This window comes from Rhipicephalus sanguineus, chromosome 7 (assembly GCF_013339695.2).
Source record: "Rhipicephalus sanguineus isolate Rsan-2018 chromosome 7, BIME_Rsan_1.4, whole genome shotgun sequence".
Lineage (NCBI taxonomy): Eukaryota > Metazoa > Arthropoda > Arachnida > Ixodida > Ixodidae > Rhipicephalus > Rhipicephalus sanguineus.
In genome coordinates, this window is record NC_051182.1 from 95,110,856 (window position 1) to 95,131,617 (window position 20,762).

Consider the following 20,762-nt stretch of genomic DNA (forward strand, 5'->3'; position numbering starts at 1 on the left):
GCTTTCACAGCAATCTCGCTTAGAAACCACACGTATTCTCAGCTACAGCATTCCGCGTTAAAAACTGACATAATCACCTAATTAAACTCATCCTGTTGCATTTTGCGTGAGAACACAAAACAGCTATATCATGCAGCACAAAGTCGGATGACAGTGCGGCCCAAAAATCTGTCGCTGCTGCCCTGCAGAAAAAAAAAAGGTACAGCGCACTAGATTTCACCTAGCCATTCACATGCATAAATTTACGGCATTTCTTGATATGATACAGTTCCAAAAAAAAAGCATGGTTGACTGCATGGTGTTGGACTGGATTGGACAAACTTTATTAACAAAGTCCGGAGGCGTGTGCCTTAGCACAAGACGGGCTGCTCCCATGACGGGACAGTCAGGCCGAGACCTATCGCCGCATCGTGGGCCCTCTGGACAGCCCAAACCTTCGTGACGATGTTGCTGAACCTTCTCGCGAAGTTTGACAAGCTCCCTGGCACAATTCCTCCGTTCAAGAATGTAGCCACACGAAAGAAGATGCACGTTTCGACATTCAGAGAAGACTGAGCGGCTGCAACACTTGCGAATCTGCCATCGCCCACTACTGAGAGCTGCAAACGCGGTGTACCGTGTTGTGCGCCAGCACGTTTCAGCAGCCCTCAAGCAAATGCTCGCACCACGGCACCTTGGTTGGCCAAACATGGTGGCCGCCTACGAGCGCTGGAAATTCTGGTATATAGTAGTCGCCATGGAAAATAGTCAATTGTGTGACCTGTGTTGACAGTGAGTTTGGCCAATGCATTTGAGGCTACATGTCCTTTGACCACATCATTCCAGTGCCGTCTAAGATGATTAAAATTCCCGGATTCACCAATGTATGAAGCTTCACAGTTACCACAAGCTATCTTGCAAACAACCCCCGGGAAACGCTTGTGATCCAAAACGTCTTTTGCGCGAACTAAACAGCCCATAAACTTGTTTGAAGGTACATGGGTAGCAATGACTGCACCTTGTCACACTGTACAACGTGAGAAACTTGAGTCGATGCCTCGGACCCATCTGTTGCCGACAGGAGGACGACTAGACCTCCCAAGGGCTCTGGCTCTGTTTGGCATGCCTGCGGGAATTTGCACGAATGAAACAGGCTGTAATGTATTTACCACGAAGCTCTATCTAGGCCGTCTGACGCTAAAGCAAATTCGACATCTAAATGCGAACACTTACAGCGTCAGGCTGTCCTATCGTTTCACAGGGTCCGGCCAAAGGTTGAAGGACATCATCCCCGATCATTGCAAGTGGCACCTCCATATTTATCGATTCCTCATCCGTTTGAAGTGCTCCACAGAAGCCCAGGCAAGCAGGGCTTCCTTGATCTTGCATTGCTGGCTCAACCTGAGCAAGCACGTTGAAGCACAGGCTGTTCCACAGAATCTTGCACAGATCTGGCTGCCCTTACAAAATACCGTTTCCACCTCAGAAAAGCAAGAGTGGAGCAGTGGTTACATCAAGTTGTTTATTACAAGGTTTATGTGTCATTCGTCACGCAAAAAAATACATGGTAATCGACATTTGGCATATCGACCACACAATCTTCACCGTGGGGACACTTACGCAAGGGAGTAGTCAGAGGGTGAGGGTGGTGGAAACCGGTCATTTTATCCTCAACAAAAATTCCTGGCTACACCACTGCACAGCCCAGCTTTCAGGCTCTTTCTCCTGCACCAAGGCAGGGATTGCATTATGCCGTCTTCTAGCCAGAAAAGATATATGCACTCTAAAAATGCTCACACCCTCAAAAGTGTCCCATGCATGTCACCCGCACCTTCAAAGCAATTAAATAATTACTGCACATGAACTCTCCCCAGAGCTGTACAGCTCTGGGGAGAGTTCATGTGCACTAAGACATCCATCTTAGAGCAAAAACTAGACATGGAAGTTCCATATGTAAACACTGACGAAGCTAAGAAGACCTTCCACGATATGCCCCGCAAAAAAGTGACCGGAGATGGCAGCATAACAGCCGATTTGGACGACAAAGATGGAAGGGAGCTTATATGGAAGAAACACTACACTCAATGCCTCAAAACATCAAAAGTGCCAGTGAGCTGGAAAAATACCAACATTACATTACAACATTACCAACATTACAAGACAGTAGACATAAAATACTTGAAGAATTATACGCCTATCAGCTTATTTTCAGTGATACACAAAAGGTTTACGAAGGTATTTTCAAACTGGGTAAGTGAAACACTTTACTTCACCCAACCTGAAGAGCAAGCCAGTTTCAGGAAAGGATACTCTATGGTGGTCACTGTTATGTGATGAACCAGGTGACTGAGAAATCTGCTGAACACGTCATCATCATCAGCCTGTCTACGCCCACTACAGGGCAAAGGCCTCTCCCATGTTCCGCCAGTCAACCCGGTCCTGTGCTTTCTGCTGCCACGTAATACCTGCAAACTTCTTAATCTCATCTACCCACCTAATTTCCTGTCTCCCCCTCACGCGTTTGCCATCTCTTGGAATCCAGTCAGTTACCCTAAATGACCACCGGTTATCCTGCCGACGTGCTACGTGCCCGGCCCATATCCATTTCTTCTTCTTGATTTCAACTATGATGTCCTTAACGCCCGTTTGTTCCCTGACCCACTCTGCTCTCTTCCTGTCTCTTAAGGTTACACCTATCATTCTCCTTTCCATCGCTCGCTGCGTCGTCCTCAATTTAAGTTGAACCCTCTTTGTAAGTCTCCAGGTTTCTGCTCCGTAGGTAAGTACCGGTAAGATGCAGCTGTTATATACCTTTCTCTTGAGGGATAGTGGTAGATTACCATTCATGATTTGAGAATGCTTGCCGAATGAGCCCCATCCCATCCTTATTCTTCTAGTTATTTCACTCTCGTGGTTCGGCTCCGCGGTTACTACCTGTCCTAAGTAGACGTACTCCTTTACAACTTCCAGTGTCTCGCCACCTATCGCAAAGCGCTGTTCTCTGCCAAAATTGTTCCACATTACTTTAGTTTTATGCATATTAATTTTCAGACCTACTCTTCTACTTTCCGTATCCAGTTCAGTAATCATGAGCTGCAATTCGTCTCCCGCGTTACTCATCAATGCAATGTCATCAGCGAATCGCAGGTTACTGAGATACTCTCCATTAACTCTTATCCCTAACTCTTCCCAATCTAGGGCCCTGAAAACTTCCTGTAAACATGCGGTGAATAACATTGGAGAGATCGTGTCTCCCTGCCGTACGCCCTTCTTTATTGGGATTCTGTCGCTTTCTTTATGGAGGACTATAGTGGCTGTGGATCCGCTGTAGATTTCTTCCATTATGTTTATATAGGCTTCGTCGATGCCTTGATTCCGCAGTGCCTGCATGACTGCTGATGTCTCCACCGAGTCAAATGCCTTCTCGTAATCTATGAAGGCTATGTATAGGGGTTGGTTGTATTCCGCGCATTTCTCTATCACCTGATTGATAGTATGAATATGGTCTATTGTTGAGAAGCCTGTACGAAATCCTGCCTGGTCCCTTGGTTGATTGAACTCTAATGTCGTATTAATTCTGTTAGCAATTACTTTTGTAAATAGCTTGTAGACAACGGACAGTAAGCTTATGGGCCTGTAATTTTTCAGGTCCTTGACGTCCCCTTTCTTATGGATCAAGATGATGTTGGCATTCTTCCAAGATTCTGGTATCCTCCCCGTCGAGAGGCACTTCGTATACAGGGTGGCCAGTTTCTCTAACATAATCTCTCCACCGTCTTTCAACAGGTCTGATCTTACCTGATCCTCACCAGCTGCTTTGCCTCTTTGCATTCCCTTTAGGGCTTTCTTTACTTCTTCTGTCAATACTGGTGGGATGTCAGATTCCTCTGCGCTATTACTCCTTCTTACGTTATCATCCTGAATGCCTCGGCTGCTGTACAGATCTCTGTAGAACTCTTCCGCTACCTCAACTATTCTATCCATATTGTTTGTGACCTTGCCTTCCTTGTCCCTTAATGCATACATCTGATTTTTGCCTATGCACAGTTTTGCCTTCATAGCTTTGAGGCTTCTTCCGTTCTTTAGAGCATGCTCAATTCTCTCCATATTATACTTTCTTATGTCGGCTACTTTACGCCTATTGATTAACTTCGAACGCTCCGCCAGCTCTATTTTGTCTGTTGCATTTGAGGCTTTCATAGCTTGACGTTTCTTAATGAGGTTTTTCGTCTCTTGGGATAGCTTACCAGTGTCCTGTCTAACGACTGTACCCCCGACTTCCACTGCACACTCCTTGATGATACTAGTCATCACTACCAAACCCTTTATTTAGCTCGAATAGACTACAAAACGGCCTCTGACTCAAAAGAAATGCCGCCAGTCTTGAAAGCACTGAGTTACCAGGGGTACCTGAGGCACACATAAACACCCTAGATGATATCCACAAAGACTATACAGCTACCTTGCTTTTCCCCAAAAAAACCTGTAAAATTGCAACAGAGAAATGAGTCATACAAGGACATACAATCTCTCTAATGTAGTTCACTGCATACTTAAAGAGGTATTTAAACGACTGGACTAGCAAGAAACAGGAATAAAACTTAATAGAGAATACCCCAGCAACCTAGGATTTGCAGATGACATAGTGCTCTTTAGCAATGATGGCGACAAATTGAAAAAAAAAAGAAACAAATAAGCTGAAGGCAAAGATAGTGATGAATAGCCTGGAGAAATAGTTCATGATTAGAAACCAACCAAAGGAGTCTGTACAAGAATATGTGTACCTAGGTCAATTGCCACCAGAAGATCTTACTCACGAAAAGGAAATTTACCAAAGGATAAGGATGCGCTAAAGTGCATACGGCAGGCACTCCCAATCAATGACGGGCAATCTGCCACTGTCCTAGCTATACGATTACTACATGGTGCCAATTTTAGCATGTCAGGTTGAAACATGGAGGATAGCAAGGAAACTAGAGAAAGAGCTAGGGACCATGCAGTGTGCAATGGAATGGAAAATGGCAGGTGTAACAATGAGGAATTAGGTGGCAAAATGGATCAGAGAAACAGGAGCAGTGGGTATTCGCAACTTCCAGGTACCGTGGCGCCGCCGAGCGGTGGCCACCGGAAGCTCTGTTGAGATTATTGAAATGTTGGACCCGCTTGAGTCAGCGAATGTTGCCACTTGTTTTGTCTCGTTTGGGGTCGTTTTGCGACGGTGTGCACGGTCTCGATACGTGACACTCTCGGTTCCTCAATGTGAACGGAAAATAAAAGAAAAAGGCAACTGATTTTACTGCGGGCCTCGGTGCTCACAGCGTACAGCGGGAGGCAAAGCAAAAGCCTCCCCTTCAGATTAACGCCTCGAAAAGCCGTGAGTGGTTAAGCGGGTTAAACTACGCAAGCAAATAACCAAGACCCATGAATGTATGCAGAATCCCATTTTGTGTTTGAGTATATGTCTACTACGTCATATCACCATTCTCGCGCTTCGTTCCTCCGCTCGACACAGTCGCTGTGGAGACAGTACCAGAAGTGATAAGGAATGCGTTCCGCCTCTAGAATATAATGAAAAGTCCGCTTTCAAAGCGTCCATTGCACCATTCCACGTCTGAAGTGGCTGTGAAGTGCCTCCGTGACCTTCACATCTCCAGCTCTTTTTGTGCTGTAATACTTGCTGATGGCGCTGTTTTTTCGTCCCTGTCCCGTACGATGTTACTTATTGCACTTCTCATAAACACCGAAAGCGTAGGATGATAACACAAACGTCCCTTCTTAAACGTGAAAATTGCGTCTTGCGCTGGTTTCATTCGCTGCTTGTCGACCTATTGTGGCATTCCGCTGGGGTTTTTTTTTTCTCTTTTTTACCAAGAAAGCGCAATAAAATCGTATTTCCGATAATCGCACATGCCTCAAGCGATTCTTGTGCTTCGGTCTCGAAGGGCAACACATTTTTTTTTCGTATACTTACATTACTTCGTGCTTTGAAGGGAGCTGAGCTAGCTACGCAGAAGAATGCAATGCAAGCAAAAATGAGATAAAGCATGTCTCCGAGAATGTCTCTGATATTACTGAGACATCTTTACTGAGTCTCCTACTACCGTATCGTGCTAACAACACAGCGGGGGTTGCAACGCGCGATTAAGCGCCGCCAGCAACGCGACTAGTGTGTTTGCTTTATTTACAATTGTGTGCATATTTATCTTCCTAATGAGGTTCCAATCACGTACCCGACATTTGTTTGCTTATTATAATATGTCACCGCAACCCTGCTTTCACTAGAACGTAAATCGGAGTGCAGCCGAAGCGCAAAGAACTGAACTCTTCGCCAAAGATGTACGTTCCTAAATCGTCTGCAGTGGGCCGATAATCTCAACGACCGCCATGTTGGATGTACAGTCGCGCCACCTATAGGCCATGAAAGTTGCGAATTATAACCACCATTAGGTGAAAGAAATGGAACTGGGCCGGGCACTTAATGCATAGGACAGACAACCGGTGCTCAAATGTAGCAACGGAATGGCTACCAAGGAGTGGAAAATGCAATCGAGGAAGGCGGCGAGTTATACGGAGTGTACGAAGTTCGAGGGTTTACATTGAAATCAGCTCCCACATGATAATGTGAACTAGGTCTTGCAGTTGACTGAAAATTATGAAACAATCGTGCGCATGGGGAACAACTATGCACAGAGCATGGAGGAAGGAACCATCAGTCTTAGGAAAATGTCTAAAAATGCCTCTCGAATTCCACACACCACTATCCATCATACCTGTCCATCACTTCAGGGTCAGCTACTCCTTTCTTGTGCGCCACCGCAAGCGACTACACTACAGTCGTTTTTCAAGCTTCCCACAAAATGCCAGCTCCACTGCATGAGCGTCGGCAGGATTTTGTTTTGGGGGGGTGCAAACCCATGTTGCATCGCAGTGGGGGGCCTTGGGGGGGGGGGGGGGCAAGTGCTCCTTTTGCACCCCCTGCCGACGCCCATGCTACAATGCCATGTCCTCTCAGCACCACGCACAGTCACAGCTTTCGCTGTGACTGTGCTGCGATTTCAGCGCAGGCCAGGCGTTTTTTTCATATCGGTGTCACACGGGCACTTTTGATCGCGATGACAACAGATTCAGATTTTTTTATCGCGATGAACAACATGGTCCAAACTAATCCAGGCCGAACTTGGCGCTGACGCCAGCGTAATCGCGATCTGCTTATCCCCAGGGCGGGCCTGATCGCGATTAAAAACGACCGTGTAGCAACACCTGATCCGGATCTCTCCTGATCGCGATCAATGCCCGTGTGACACCGACGCAACAGTGGTCATGGCACGGTCGCTGAAAGCGTGCTGTCACTGTCAGCCTGTCACCGATGCTGGTTTGACCAAGACGTGGGCGTGTATCTCCCAGTAACTCGATCGACTGGTGCAGCGGTGATGCAGGAATAAACTCCGGTTATGTTCAGTCGGTTCAATACATCGGACACACATTCAATTTCTCGGCACACGAGAAAACTCCGACCACACTAACCAAAGCTTACTTACTACTTTGTTCGGCGTACTACGGAAATCCACGCCTGTGGTCTCTCTTTTTCGTACCATCTCGCTTGGAGTTTGTAGAATTTCACTACTGACATCAACCCCTTCATGTTTGCAGTGCTTTTGTAGCAGTGAACATGACATAACTTTTCTGTACATGCACGAAACACGCTATCGCAAACGAGAAACGCGCTGAAGACGCGATCAACGCGATGTCGACGGCGATGTGGCTATTACTTTTGGATCTGGTCACCTGCGTGACCTGCGCTCAATGCGCGGCGTAACCAGCGTAACCTCAACTAAATATACCTATCCCTGTTTGCAAACAGTATGACGTCACTGCGAGTGCCACACCTACAAGGCCCACCCTCGGAGCAGGGGCTGGCGGGCAAAAAAGTTCCGCCGGCCGAATATTTCTGCATTGCAACTATGTGTGTATGCACATTGCTTCGATAAAAATGAGTTTTTTGTTTATAATAAACTGGCTTAGAATGTAACTGGGCGTGGCAATCGCCTGCATATCTCGCAAGGCTAGATCCACCTGCAACGTAAAACATCCTCCACCTAACATACAGTTAGGTCAACATATGATTTAGTAAAAATGCCTCATCGTTGATGCGAAAGTGCACACTTTCGCAGTGCTGATATGATGTACACTCGACTATATTACTGGTGTTTGGAGAAATATTTGCATAGCGCGGACGTGAACATACTTAATTTTTATCAAGACTTTTATATTGCAGTTTTAAACCCCTCTAGCAGTTTAAACACAACCAATCGGTGGCAGCATGGTTTCGAGTTGCTGAGTGTGAGGTCACAAATATAGATTCCCAGCCATGGCACGAAATTCCCATGGCAAAAATTTTAAAAATAAATAAATGAAAGCACTCGTTAAAAGTCTATTAAAGTGAAGTTATTCCTCATAACTCGTTATGCAGTTTCGGGATGTTAAACATCATAATTTAATGATATAAGCTCGTGCAGTTACTTCGCTTTACCCGATGCCTCCAACATGTTAACTCATTTTGCTGCTTTATATTTGGTACAAAGGCATGCAAGATACACCGTCATTTCACAAAGATTTAGCCATAAAGGTAAGTTAACAAGAACACAGAAAACAAGTACTTGCACTGTTTTCATTAAGACCACTGAGTTCTCCGATAAAACATACCTTTAACGGGTTCATGCATTCTCCGTGGCGAAGAGTAGACGCAGCTTTGGCGATAGTACTAAAACATGCTGTGAGCTCATGCACAGTCATACCTATCAGCCCGGAGATTATGCACATTTTCTTCTGTACACAACGCGTACAACACAGATGTATGCACCCGCAGAACATCACGTCAAATTCGTTCTCACCTTTACTAAAACGTTCCGTCGACAACCGGTCACTGCGACTGGCCCCATTAGATACAACATGTGCCAAGGTTTTCGCAAGCAAACTGCATCGTTAATTGAACAGTACACCACACCATATACAATTATAGAACATGCTTCTCAGGGAGGTAGTTTCAGTGACTGAATTGTGAAAAAGAGCGTACGTAGGATTGCGCTCATACAGCTGGTGGACAGTAGGCACAGATAAGAAATTTCAATAAACAAATCCCCTAAGGCATCAGATTTATATTCCTGGCACCGGCGGCAAGTCAGCAACCTTGGTACAGGCGACCAAAACACCACCCCCGCAGGATGTCATAGGATCCTTGCACTGCAGAACACAGTAAATTAATCAAGAGCAACAATTTTTCCATCATGATCCGACGAGTCCAACCCCGACACAGCGCTAATATAGTGTTTGGCATGGATGTATTGTTCTGTATTGAATGCACATTTGAGAACCACAGTGTAGGACTCTTGTGTAGGGAGCTGGGACAGAGTGTGGGATGGAAGGCGCGCCTGAGAAGGAAACATCCTTCAATACGCACCTTTGTTTTCTCTCGACGCCCGAGTGACTGTTCGCATCTTATAAATACCCCTAGGGCTTACACATCACCACCTTGCTATTTCATTTACATGGTAAATGACAAGTGATGATCGCACAAAAAAATTGAAATATATTAAACAGCCGTAGCGACCGCTCAAATCGGAATATTGTTTTCCCACTCCTGGCGGCGAGTGACATGCCAGTGGCAATACGACATGCTCAGGCAGTTTCATTACCGTTTTGTTCACATCTTAAGCTCCGATACAACATGTTAAAGGCCTATAGTCGAATACAACATAGAAGTCCGCGGCATTTCTTCCTCAAAGGCAGATGCACACGAGCCTGCACCAATGGGCGCCCACTATAGACTGACGTCACGAGCAAGGCAACCGGTGACCCCGCCTTCAGAGCACATCGCCAAGTGCATGAGTGGGAACATTTCTTTAGTCGTGCAGGCGATCGGCTGGCATGCTTCGGTCGTCAGGGCAGGGCCTCTCCAGACTTAAATTGTATCCCACTACAGTGTGTTAAGCATACTTGGAAGTACAAGGCACTTGTCCCTGTACACTCGCTTGTGAACATGCCTTTTTATTCTGTATCTTTAGACTTTCTCCACTTGCCTTGTAGTGAGGCAGCGACCTCACTCAAGTGCTTTTTAGCCACACTGGGCGAACCCATTTATACCTTGTGTAGCAAATCACAGAGGCAATAGATGCAATTGGTAAAGACGCAATTGGCTCCATTGAAGAAACAGAATAAGTTACGACACTGCACAAGGCAAAGAATTCATGACTGGGTAGAGCGCCACCAGTCCCTTGTTGAGGTACTAATATGTCAAGTACCACATGTAGCTAATCATAGAGGCAATATATGCAATTGGTAGAGAAGGCTCTACTGAAGGAGCAGAATAATAGTCAGGGCCCACTATATACGAGAAACGTAACTTATCAAAACATTTTGTTGGGCTAGTTAGTTCATTTGGGTGCAGAATGGTTATGATGCAGCACGTGGCGAAGAATTCAACACAGGGCAGAGCATCACCAGTCTGTTGTTAAAGCAATGTGTCAAGGTCCGCATGTCGCAAATCGTAGGTACAATAGATGCACTTTAGTAAGGAAGGCTCTTAGAAGAAGTAGCTTTCTGTTTTGATAAGTTACATTTCTTCTACAGTGGACCCCTGACTATTATTCTGCTCCTTCTTCAGCAAATCCTTCTTTACCAAATGAATCTATTACTAATTGAACCATGTGCATCTAGTACAATTTGCTGCATGTGGTACTTGACAAATTGCCTGAACTGGTGACGCTCTTTACTGTCCTGAATACATCACCTTCTGCTGCATTGTAGCCCTTCTGAATATGAATGCTCTTCTTGTAGTGGCGGGGACGACTACTCTTGAAGTGCAGCTATTGGCAATTGGTAGGCTTTCTATACAACATTGTGCAGAGGGACACAGCAACAACAGAAAATTTATACTTTATTTGGAGTAACTCTGCAGTGAACAAGATGGATGAACAAACAGATGAATCAACCCCAATCAGACTTTATATTGCCAAGGCAACATTTCTGAGCTTGAAACAACACATTCAGATTCAACCAGTCAGTGACAGTCTGATGACACAACCACAAGTGGACTTCACGGGGTGATGTTTCTGTCCTTGAAACGGCAAGTGCACTCAAGTAGACGCGGATCGAAGTGCCAGAGGGCCCCTCGTTGCCGTCCTCTTCTGGAGCATCGACGCCCTCTGCCGCAGCGCCAGCCACAGCTGCAGCTGCCGCGGCAATCAGTCGCTTGCGCTCCTTCCACTTCTCCTTCACCCATGGTTTCTTTATCTTGGTCAGCTTGTAGTATTTCTTGACGCGTTTCTTGTGAGTCTCCGCAGGAAGCTCCACCGTCTCGGCAACGTTCATCGTGTCCAAGACGGCAGGCCAGAAAAAGTACGAGATGAAGCGCGCCTGCAGCACCTCGTACTTCTTTCGCGTTGCTCGTAGCTCGTTGCACCGACTGCAAGAATCCTGCGAAGCCCTGGCGGCAACGGACGAGAGTTCCAGGAGGTTTCGCGACGCGCACACGGTGCAGTGAATGTCCTCGATGCTGTCGGCATCGAGAGCTGCGGAGAGCTCGGGAAACGAGTTGCCGTCTTGCAACGCTGACAATGATTCCGTAACGCTACCACTGGCAAAGCGATCCGACAGCCTCCCAAAGGTAGCGACCGTGGTCTGCAACAGAGGAAGGTGAACACAAAAGGGCTTTCTCAATGTTTGATAGGCTGAATTGAAATTGCACAAGCCCCACAAATTACCTATCTAAAACAACAACAACAAAAAAAGAGGGTCTTCATTGGGGCTGTGACAAAACAGTGATGTCAACAGTTGAAAACTGCAGTCAAACTTACCTTCTGGGATCTAGCTAGGCAGTCGAGCCAAGTGAACTAAGCAGAGCATCTCATGCCCGTGTTGCGTGCATGAAGTTTCTATGTTATCACAAAGCCTGATTTTAGGAGCTCCTACAACAATGCAGAACGAACTGTCTTCCACAGCATCCACAAAACCCCATTAAAATATTTTTCTTGCCTGCTTTCTCCATAACCTTCTGCAATGCATGCCAGTATTTAAGGTATTGAGAGAGATCGTTATTTTAAACACTCATGTAACAAACAGCATGAAAAAATAAAGGAAGGAATGACAACAGAGACTTGGTAGAAAGAGCGCTGTTTCTATCGCTGTCCCTTCACTTATTTCTTTTTTCACTGTTGCATGAGTTGCAATGAACCACCTTGCCCAGCAAGCAATCATTCCCAACAGTTTTTTTATTATTTAGGATATTATTTGAAATAAGTAGAGTTAAATCTCGGTATAATGACAATAAAATACGCAATTTATATGGCTACATAAAAGCTACGTCACACTGAAACTTGGGCTTTTATGCAAAGTATGAGAAACATACAGTACCTACAGGTGGCAAAACAGTGCACTTCGCTAGTGTGCCGCCAGCGCCACGAGTGGCCACTTCAGTTTCCACCCATGTGCTATAAATCGTCTCTCTGCCTGCTACTGCCGCATTGTATGAAAATCTGTGTGCGATGGTGCAGTGCAGCATATTTTAGGGGCTCAAACGAAGAGGAGAAAGTACATAAATTATGCCGAGCATGCGGTGTGTTGGCAGAAAAACAGCAGGATCGTACGAAGAAGCTAAATCTGTTGACGACTTTCCGCCTAGAAATCTACACTGCAGATGCAAGATCACTTTGCTGGCTGCCACTTGGTTACCGTCAGCACAGTAAAAATATCAGCTAACTTGCTTGGAGCATAAATTCACATCGAACTAGTGACAACATGTGCTTTGTAAACATGCCCAGGATCACTTGCTTAACACGGTGTACGCTGCGGATCCAGCATTCCCGCTGGTCTCTGAAGTGTGGTTGCAACAAAAAAACTGAACAACTTCGTTCCAGGCGGGCAGTTATTATAGCTATTAGCACAATTGAGAACGCAGCAACATACACGAAACATTGCAAAGCTCCAATAACAGCCTGACACGGTTCTGCTCATGGGCCGGCTGCTGCATGCAGCATGCGAGACGCTTTCACTCACTCCCACAGGCTCATTGCTGTTTACATGGAAGGTGCCACAAAAAGTGTCCGAGTAAGGGTGCATCTCTTTTAGGGTGCATCTTTCCACCTTTTCATCTTTCTTTCCATCTTTCTTCCTCTCCACCAAGCGGTGGAGAGAAGAGCATGTGGCCAATGCATGGCATGCCGGTAACCAGCTGCGGTCGTACTGCACACTATTCAACCATCCCCATGCAGTGTAGTGGGGCTAGTTGTATTCCGGACCACGTGTGCCATGCGTCAGCGCCCGATTATTAGGTGTTTTTGTTATCGTAGGGTGTTAAGCAACAAGCACGAGTAGCCGTAGAGGTGGTAGCAACAAACGCAACGAGCTCTCAGCTATCTTGCGAGTGATTGGGATCGTCCAAGCAACGCATGTCACAGGCAAGGCTCCTATATTGCAAGCTATCCCGATCGTCGAGAGAAATGATGACCTGTTTGGGGATATCGTATAGCTCACTGTAAGCGATTTCGTTGAACACCAAAAGGAGCTATTCTCTAAAGTCCTAAACTGTGAGGAATAGAATAAATTCTCAGGGACAACAAATGAGACAGGCTCATTTACGACAAATAAAAGTTGCTTTTTTTTTCAGTATGGGAACCACTGCAACAACATTTAAGAAGCTGAGCAAACATTTTTTCGACCTGCTTGAAGTTAGTAGCCGCACCGTCATCAGCTCTATAAAATTATGTGATGTTCTGCGATGAAGCCGATTTACAAAATTTCGTTTAAACAATGTATAGCAATGGTGGAAACTTGTGATGCTGTAGTGTATCTTGGTTTTAATTCAATTAGACACATTTTGTCGCAATTAAAATAAATTTTTCTAGTCACTTACCTGTACACTTACATGAACGTGCCATAATGTCTGTACTGTAATGTCTATAAGCTCTTCTAAAAAATCCCATAGGATTAACAGAAATATCTTGAAATAAATAATATTTTTTTAATTGGCCACGATCAATGGAGGTGCCTTATTCAGGTTGTCATCTTGCTATCATGTGATTTTAGACCGCAGTTCTCTCATTTCTGTGGCCGTGAAATGGGTTTTGGTGTTGTGGTGCGGTGCAAGTGGTTTTGTTCGGTGAACACAATAGCATTGGCGTCACACCACTCGGGCCAACAAGCGAGATTTCAATGACAAGCCTCAGCGATTGAATAGGCGAGAAAGCTTTGCTGGCCACTCATTACTACAGTGAAAAGGTCATGTGTGTTTTTTTACACGTAACGTGATGTATAGTGCTGTGAAGGGGACATTCGCTAGTGCAGCATCATATAGTTGTCACCGGATCTTATGTTCAACAACATTTTTTTTAAAGGGCCCCTCACCAGGTTTGACAATTTTGAGCTGGTGAGCGCAATGCATACATTGGGCGTTCACAATCACGTCTGCCAAAATTTGCAACGCTACGCATCGCGGAGATGGGTCAAATTTCAAGCTGAACGTGGCTTTCCCTTCCTCTCGCGGGCGCAAGCCCAGAGAATGAGGGGATGACGTACATGAGGGAATGGTCCTACCTAGACGGTAGTACTGAGACGTAACTCCTCTACGTAGACGACTGTGCTCTGACGTCGCCAACAGTAGCACGTGATACTGCAATAATGATTTGACACGACATGTAGTTTATGTAATTTAGTTGCATGAATAGATTAATAAAACTTGAAAGCAATAATAAAACACAAAAACGGAATGTGTGCGTTTTCTTTTTTTATTTTTACTGAAAATCGCAGCGAGATGCGAGACTAATCTACCTCCGTTTCTCATGTGTTCGTGTTCTCGTGCTTTGCGCATTGTGCAGACGCCACCCCTTACAACGAAACTAATTTTATACCGCGTTCCAGCGCTCATTAGGCTCATTTATCCTCCCGCGTCTCACTAGATGTTCATGCGGCACACCGCTAGTCTCGCGTCTGTACAAATGTCGCAGCTTTCGTGCTAAGTAATAGGTTGAAAGCTAAGTGATCGGCGAGGGCGTATTCGGCATAACTTGCAGAGATGAAGCGCAAAGAACGCCGCCACAACACTGCTTGCGTCTCGGGGGCTCAGGCTGGTTCGGGCACGTCATGCGCTCATGACATGTGTACGCATGACGTGTTCATGCGCATGTCGTCATATGATCCTCCCGCTCGCGTGCCGAAGAGGGTAGGGAAGGGATTTGGCTTGCGAAGGCTACACGGAACGAGAAGCAAGGGTTTCAAGCTAGCCTCCTCGCATCATGGTTTCGCACCACCTCAAAAGATTGGGTTTCTCAGCTTCTAACGAACCAATTAGAAAAATTCTTGTGGCATAATGCTGTTTATTGGGCGCGCAACAACTTCCAGTGCCTAACTAAAATTCGTTATGTCACCTGGTGAGGGGCCCTTTAACATCATTGAAATGAGTTTCTTTATGTACTGTCGCATCATTCAAACATTCCTGCAGGCATTTTCCATGTATTATTTTGCATTTTTATTCAATTTACTGCACTTATTACTTTAGCTTTGTACTTTTTACTTATTACCAAACTTTGCACTTTTATTTCCCTGTTCTTACTTTATCCTCTGCCAAGAAGCAACTTAAGTTATTATGCTTGTGTTTTGCGTGTAGCATAAAAATAGTTCAATTAAGTTTTGGTTTCTAATATTTTTGTGAATTTTGCACACACCTGTATTTCTAGATGCACTGTATATTTGTGCCAGACACCCCCTATGCGATACCACCTAGGCCAAAGGCCTTTAGGAGTAACTTCAATGAATGAATGAATGAATGAATAATTAAATAAGTAAATAAATACATAAAAATGAATTCATCAGTGACTATATTCTGCATAAAAGGTAAAATTTCAATGTAACAAAGTTTCGATATAACGAAGTAAATTGCCAATTTTACAGACTTTGTTATATCGCGGTTTAACTGCATTTGGCGTCGTGCCACACTGAGCACCAAGGCACCACTGCGGAATGTATGCAAAATCGTACACAGATCACCATACTGATCAGCATCTTTTCGCTTGGCCTTTGTCATGTGTCTCAAGGTGGCTGTGATGACTACTTCTTCGGCGCTTCAAAGCATTAAAGTGGTTACCAGCTCTCAAACTCAAGAAAAAAAATTTTTTATTTTTGCAATTAAAATTTCATTGTTTTGGACTGTCGAATTATCCAGATGTACATTTCACTTCATTCCATGTACTGCAGACAGGAAGTTGAATTTCAGCATAACGAAGCAATGAAAGAGAAGAATCGTCAGCCAGGACATTTAACCCCTTAAGTGCCGATTAAATCAGGAAAAATTGTTAGAAATTTGTAAAAATTCTCTTTTACTGACGTGAAATGCTTCAGTAACACGTTCAAAACAGAAAAATACTTGCGCAAAACATTTTACAGCAGATAAAAATGCTTTATTCGTCATATTTTGCACCGTCATGTAACACCCCATACCTGGGGCATTTGATGTGTGTTCCGAAAGAAATCTCTGCAACTCCAGAAATTAAGGGTTCCATCTGACTACCCATGGACAAAATGCACTATTCCTCGATAGTTCAATTCAAACTAGATGAGGCAACCATCCGTGCGGCAGCGTTCCAAGCACGACATGCTCCGTGTTTCTTTATCACATGCAGGAAGCACAAGGCGTGCCATTTCACTGTATAGTGTGCAGGACTCTCATTAAATAAAAGTGCCCATCAGGGAACCCGCGCTGCCATCTATGTTTTAAATAGGAAAACGCCATTTTACAAGCTGGGCTCGTCAAGAAGCCTCTTGGCACAATCGCCGAAGAGCCATGATGAGCACAGGTCGTCATAAGCAAAAAAGTGACGACTGCTCATGACAAGTTCAGGTCGTCATAAGTGCGTAAGGGGTTAAAGGATGATAAAGGATGAAGCTACAAGCAAACCCATGAGGATTTCTCATGATGAGAGCGTCCCAGTTTGAAAGGAAAACTTCCCAGTTGAAAAATTTATCCTGGTCCAAATTTAATGTCAATGAGGTAAGTCCAAGACTAACCTTGTGAGCTATCTTTCCGAGAAGTCTATATGAATGACCATTCATACAGATTTTTCATATAGATTTCATATGCATAAAAATTTATATGAATTTCATACATATGGATTTCGTATGGATTCCATATGGATTCTGTGTGTAAAATATCCATATCAATTTTATATAAATTCCACACGTATAAGAACCCATATGGATGACAATTTCCCCTTTCATGCATTTTCCTTCACCTTGCAAGCTCCTGAAGAACTGACTTACATTATAGCGACATAATGAGCCTGTATTACTGTTTTCACAGTCTATTATACTACTCTTTGAGCTGCAAGCAACCAGTCTATTCTGCCAGGCATCGTTCCAAGCACACAACGTGTTCTAAACAGACCTCACTGGGCGGCAGCAGGGGCAGCACGAGGCCGCCACAATTAGGCTGGAATGCATCCGGCACGCCAAGCACCTCCTTGGAAAAGAACTCTTCAATGACAGGCACGGTGCCTACTTCCTCAACTTCGGTATTCGGAGGTGGCCTCACCAAGCCGTGCAGGTCGTGAAGCACTGAGAAGAAAGAAAAAGCCACGGCACTGCTCAGAATGTGCAGCCAAATGTTAGCACATTATCTATCATCCTTATGAGCCTGTTTTCATGTCTACTTCAGGACGAAGGCCTTCTCCCAATGATTTCCAGTTGCCACTATCTTGCGCGAGCTGGTTCCATTTTATCCCGCAAACTTCTTAAACGGATACTGAACGAAATTTTTGCTGCAAAGATTTACAGCCAAATTGAAAGATTGGGTGCCGAGATCAATAGACACAACCTTCATTTCAGGCAGAAACTAGAGGAGTATAATGAATTTAATGCGTTTTTCACAAACTGCCGCGGTCTAGCGGCTGCACCAGTGAACTAGAGGAGGCGATGTCTGGTGACGTTTCATGCACCGGAAACGGGCATGCCAACAATGCCGGCCATCACCTGTGTCTCTCAACTCGCTCAGCTCCCACTATGGTTCCCAGAACCACTACGAACGGCACCGGCAGCGAACAATGCTCCCGGCTGGGGTAAAGCCCCTAAATGGTGGGGCACGCATCAGCGCCTTTGTGTAAGGGGGAAACTGAGATCTAAAGGAGAGGTGGAGAAAGGTAAAAGGAGGACAGGAACACATGCACCATGCATGCGCCGCGGCGAATGTGACATCACAGCTCGCGATGGCGTGCAGCCGCCGCGCAGCTGACAGTCCACCAAAAATACAGCCAACTGTCCAAAAATATGCGAGATAAACTCTGTTTATCGGAACAGTCGCGTCTTCCAAGTAGAATTTCAGCATTTTAATCATTTTTCCAATTTTTGTTCAGCATCAGTGTGTCATTCCATCAGACTTGCTGCCGTCATCAGCTTCTTTTCCCTTTACTTGGTATCGAATTCTTTACTCTAACTTACCATGTTAAGTCGCACGGTAGACAGCAACCCCAGAAATGTTACTTCACCACAATGTGCAACGAAACCTCACTATGAGAGATGGTCAGGGGACCTGGGAAATGTATCTCTTGTAAAAAAGGACTCTTGAACCAAACATTTTAATAACACTGAGGAGTTGCACTAGATCAGTTTATAGAAACATGAAGATGGTTCCGGAGTCCAACTACTATAATGGCATACAAAGCGACCCGCACCACAGAGGCTGTAGCAGAAATTCAACTCATCATCATCATCAACCTGTCTACGCCCACTGCAGGGCAAAGGCCTCTCCCATGTTCCGCCAATCAACCCGGTCCTGTGTTTTCTGCTGCCACGTTATACCTACAAACTTCTTAATCTCATCTACCCACCTAATTTTCTGTCTTCCCCTCACGCGTTTGCCATCTCTTGGAATCCAATCAGTTAGTGTAATGACCACCAGTTATTCTGCCGACGTGCTACGCGCCCGGCCCATATCCATCTCTTCTTCTTGATTTCAACTATGATATCCCTAACCCCCGTTTGTTTCCTGACCCACTCTGCTCTCTTCCTGTCTCTTAAGGTTACACCTATCATTTTCCTTTCCATCGCTCGCTGCGTTGTCCTCAATTTAAGTTGAACCCTCTTTGTAAGTCTCCAGGTTTCTGCTCCGTAGGTAAGTACCGGTAAAATGCAGCAAATTCAACTGAATGGTACTCTATTGGAGATTTAGTGCGAGACAACAACAGTAAATGTAAAAGAATATCAGTGCAATCTATAGTTGCAACCATGCCAGGAATTATGTTCGGCTGTGAAACAGAACAGCATCGAGCCTAAGGAATCAAATTTGCAGCTCTTGTAACCCTGTCTCTTGTATGCAATACTATTTATATGGTGAACATAGGAAAACCAACCAGCCCAATTTTAAATGCCTGATATACAAGGCAGTGTTTCTTGTAACAAGATTTTACTGCAATTCCAGTTTTCTCAAGGAGCATGTAAACTATTAATTCAATTAAAGCTGAATTAACTCAAATCTTTCATATGCTGACATTAAATATCGACTCAGTTTTTTGTGTTCACAATGCCATTAATTTTTCTACAATTAGTCATTCATGAAAACATCACGTGATCACATTTTTACTGAACTGGCAGCACAAATCTCACTGGTTTCTACACATTAATACCCGTGCCACACCGGCACAGAAAATGGCATTTACCTCCTAATGCCTTCAGATTTAATGTCATTCACGCACTGCCACACAGACGAATGAAATGGCATTCGCCCAAATGCCATTCGTCACCTAATGCCATCGCCAGAACTCATTAGACTGAGAAATGCATACTCTCGATGGCACAGCTGACCAAGTGCGATATATCTAAATTATATAAAACGACATCCTATTCAGCTGAAGATAAAGTTTTCACGTCTTTTATTTACACTAATCACTTAAACAAGCTCGGAGATGCTGTATTTAGGATGAGACAGGCGCAAGTTTCTTTTTACGCTGTGGATCTGAGTAGCGTCGTTTTAGGCTGCCACGGTCGGCTGCAACGTCGTGAAACAAAGCAACGAACTAAAGCTTACGACAGCGTAATATGCTTATTTCTACATTTAATTATTCTCGGAGGTATATGAAGCTTGTAAACGCATGTTTATTTTTTTATTACTACTCAACAATTGCTCACTACAGAAGATGCTGCGATCGACATCATAAAGTCAAATGTCATTCAGTTTGGACGTGTAGCAGCTCCGTCAAAAAAAATGTCATTTGGGAACTGAATGCCTTCACTACAGAACGTCATTTGCTGCGCTCATGTGGCATGGGTATATCCCTTTTAGGGTAAACGACATACATGTGCGTCCTCCACAAACACCTTTTAAATGGTCAATCATGTACATGCACGTAATCACTATGTTTAAAAAGCACGCCTTTTTCGATAATTTTTTCTGCTTGGCATGTGCTACCACATTGCGGGAATACATGCAATTTTTTTCTTACGCCGATGTTGCTCCGTTTTTTCTTTTCATGCTTTACTACAGCGGTGCACCGGCGATCGCTTGAGCATCCGGTCGCGCACGGGTGCGTGGCAGCTAGTTTCGGTTTCGTCCATTGGCTGGTTCCCGCTTGTTGCGCCCGCAAAAATGATGGCTGTCTGCTTTAAAATCTCTCAAAAGGTGGCCGCTTTGTTACTCTCTCGTTATTACGCCCGTTTCCGTGGAGACGCTGACTGACACAAACGATGACGCTGTGGTTGCGTTTCCTATTTTGGGGACTCGCATAAACCGCTTCCGTCTCGTTGACGAT

General features: G+C 44.8%; 1 protein-coding gene across 3 annotated transcripts in view; it reads right to left on the reverse strand.

Annotated features, from left to right (window-relative positions):
* The window catches only part of LOC119399602 (snRNA-activating protein complex subunit 4), a 155,158-nt gene that overhangs the window by 67,938 nt on the left and 66,458 nt on the right, over nt 1–20,762 (reverse strand). The window contains exons 9-10 of one of the 3 annotated variants that reach the window (XM_049417784.1): nt 17,408–17,577; nt 10,898–11,655 (exon numbers count right to left, since the gene is read on the reverse strand). The exons of 1 other annotated variant lie outside the window; for it this stretch is intronic. In XM_049417784.1, the coding sequence (XP_049273741.1) occupies nt 10,963–11,655; nt 17,408–17,577 (863 nt within the window). In that variant the 3' untranslated portion in view covers nt 10,898–10,962. Of the gene's footprint in view, nt 1–7,517; nt 7,718–10,897; nt 11,656–17,407; nt 17,578–20,762 lie in introns of those variants that run through there. One more of the 3 variants, XM_049417783.1, reaches the window with a different exon arrangement.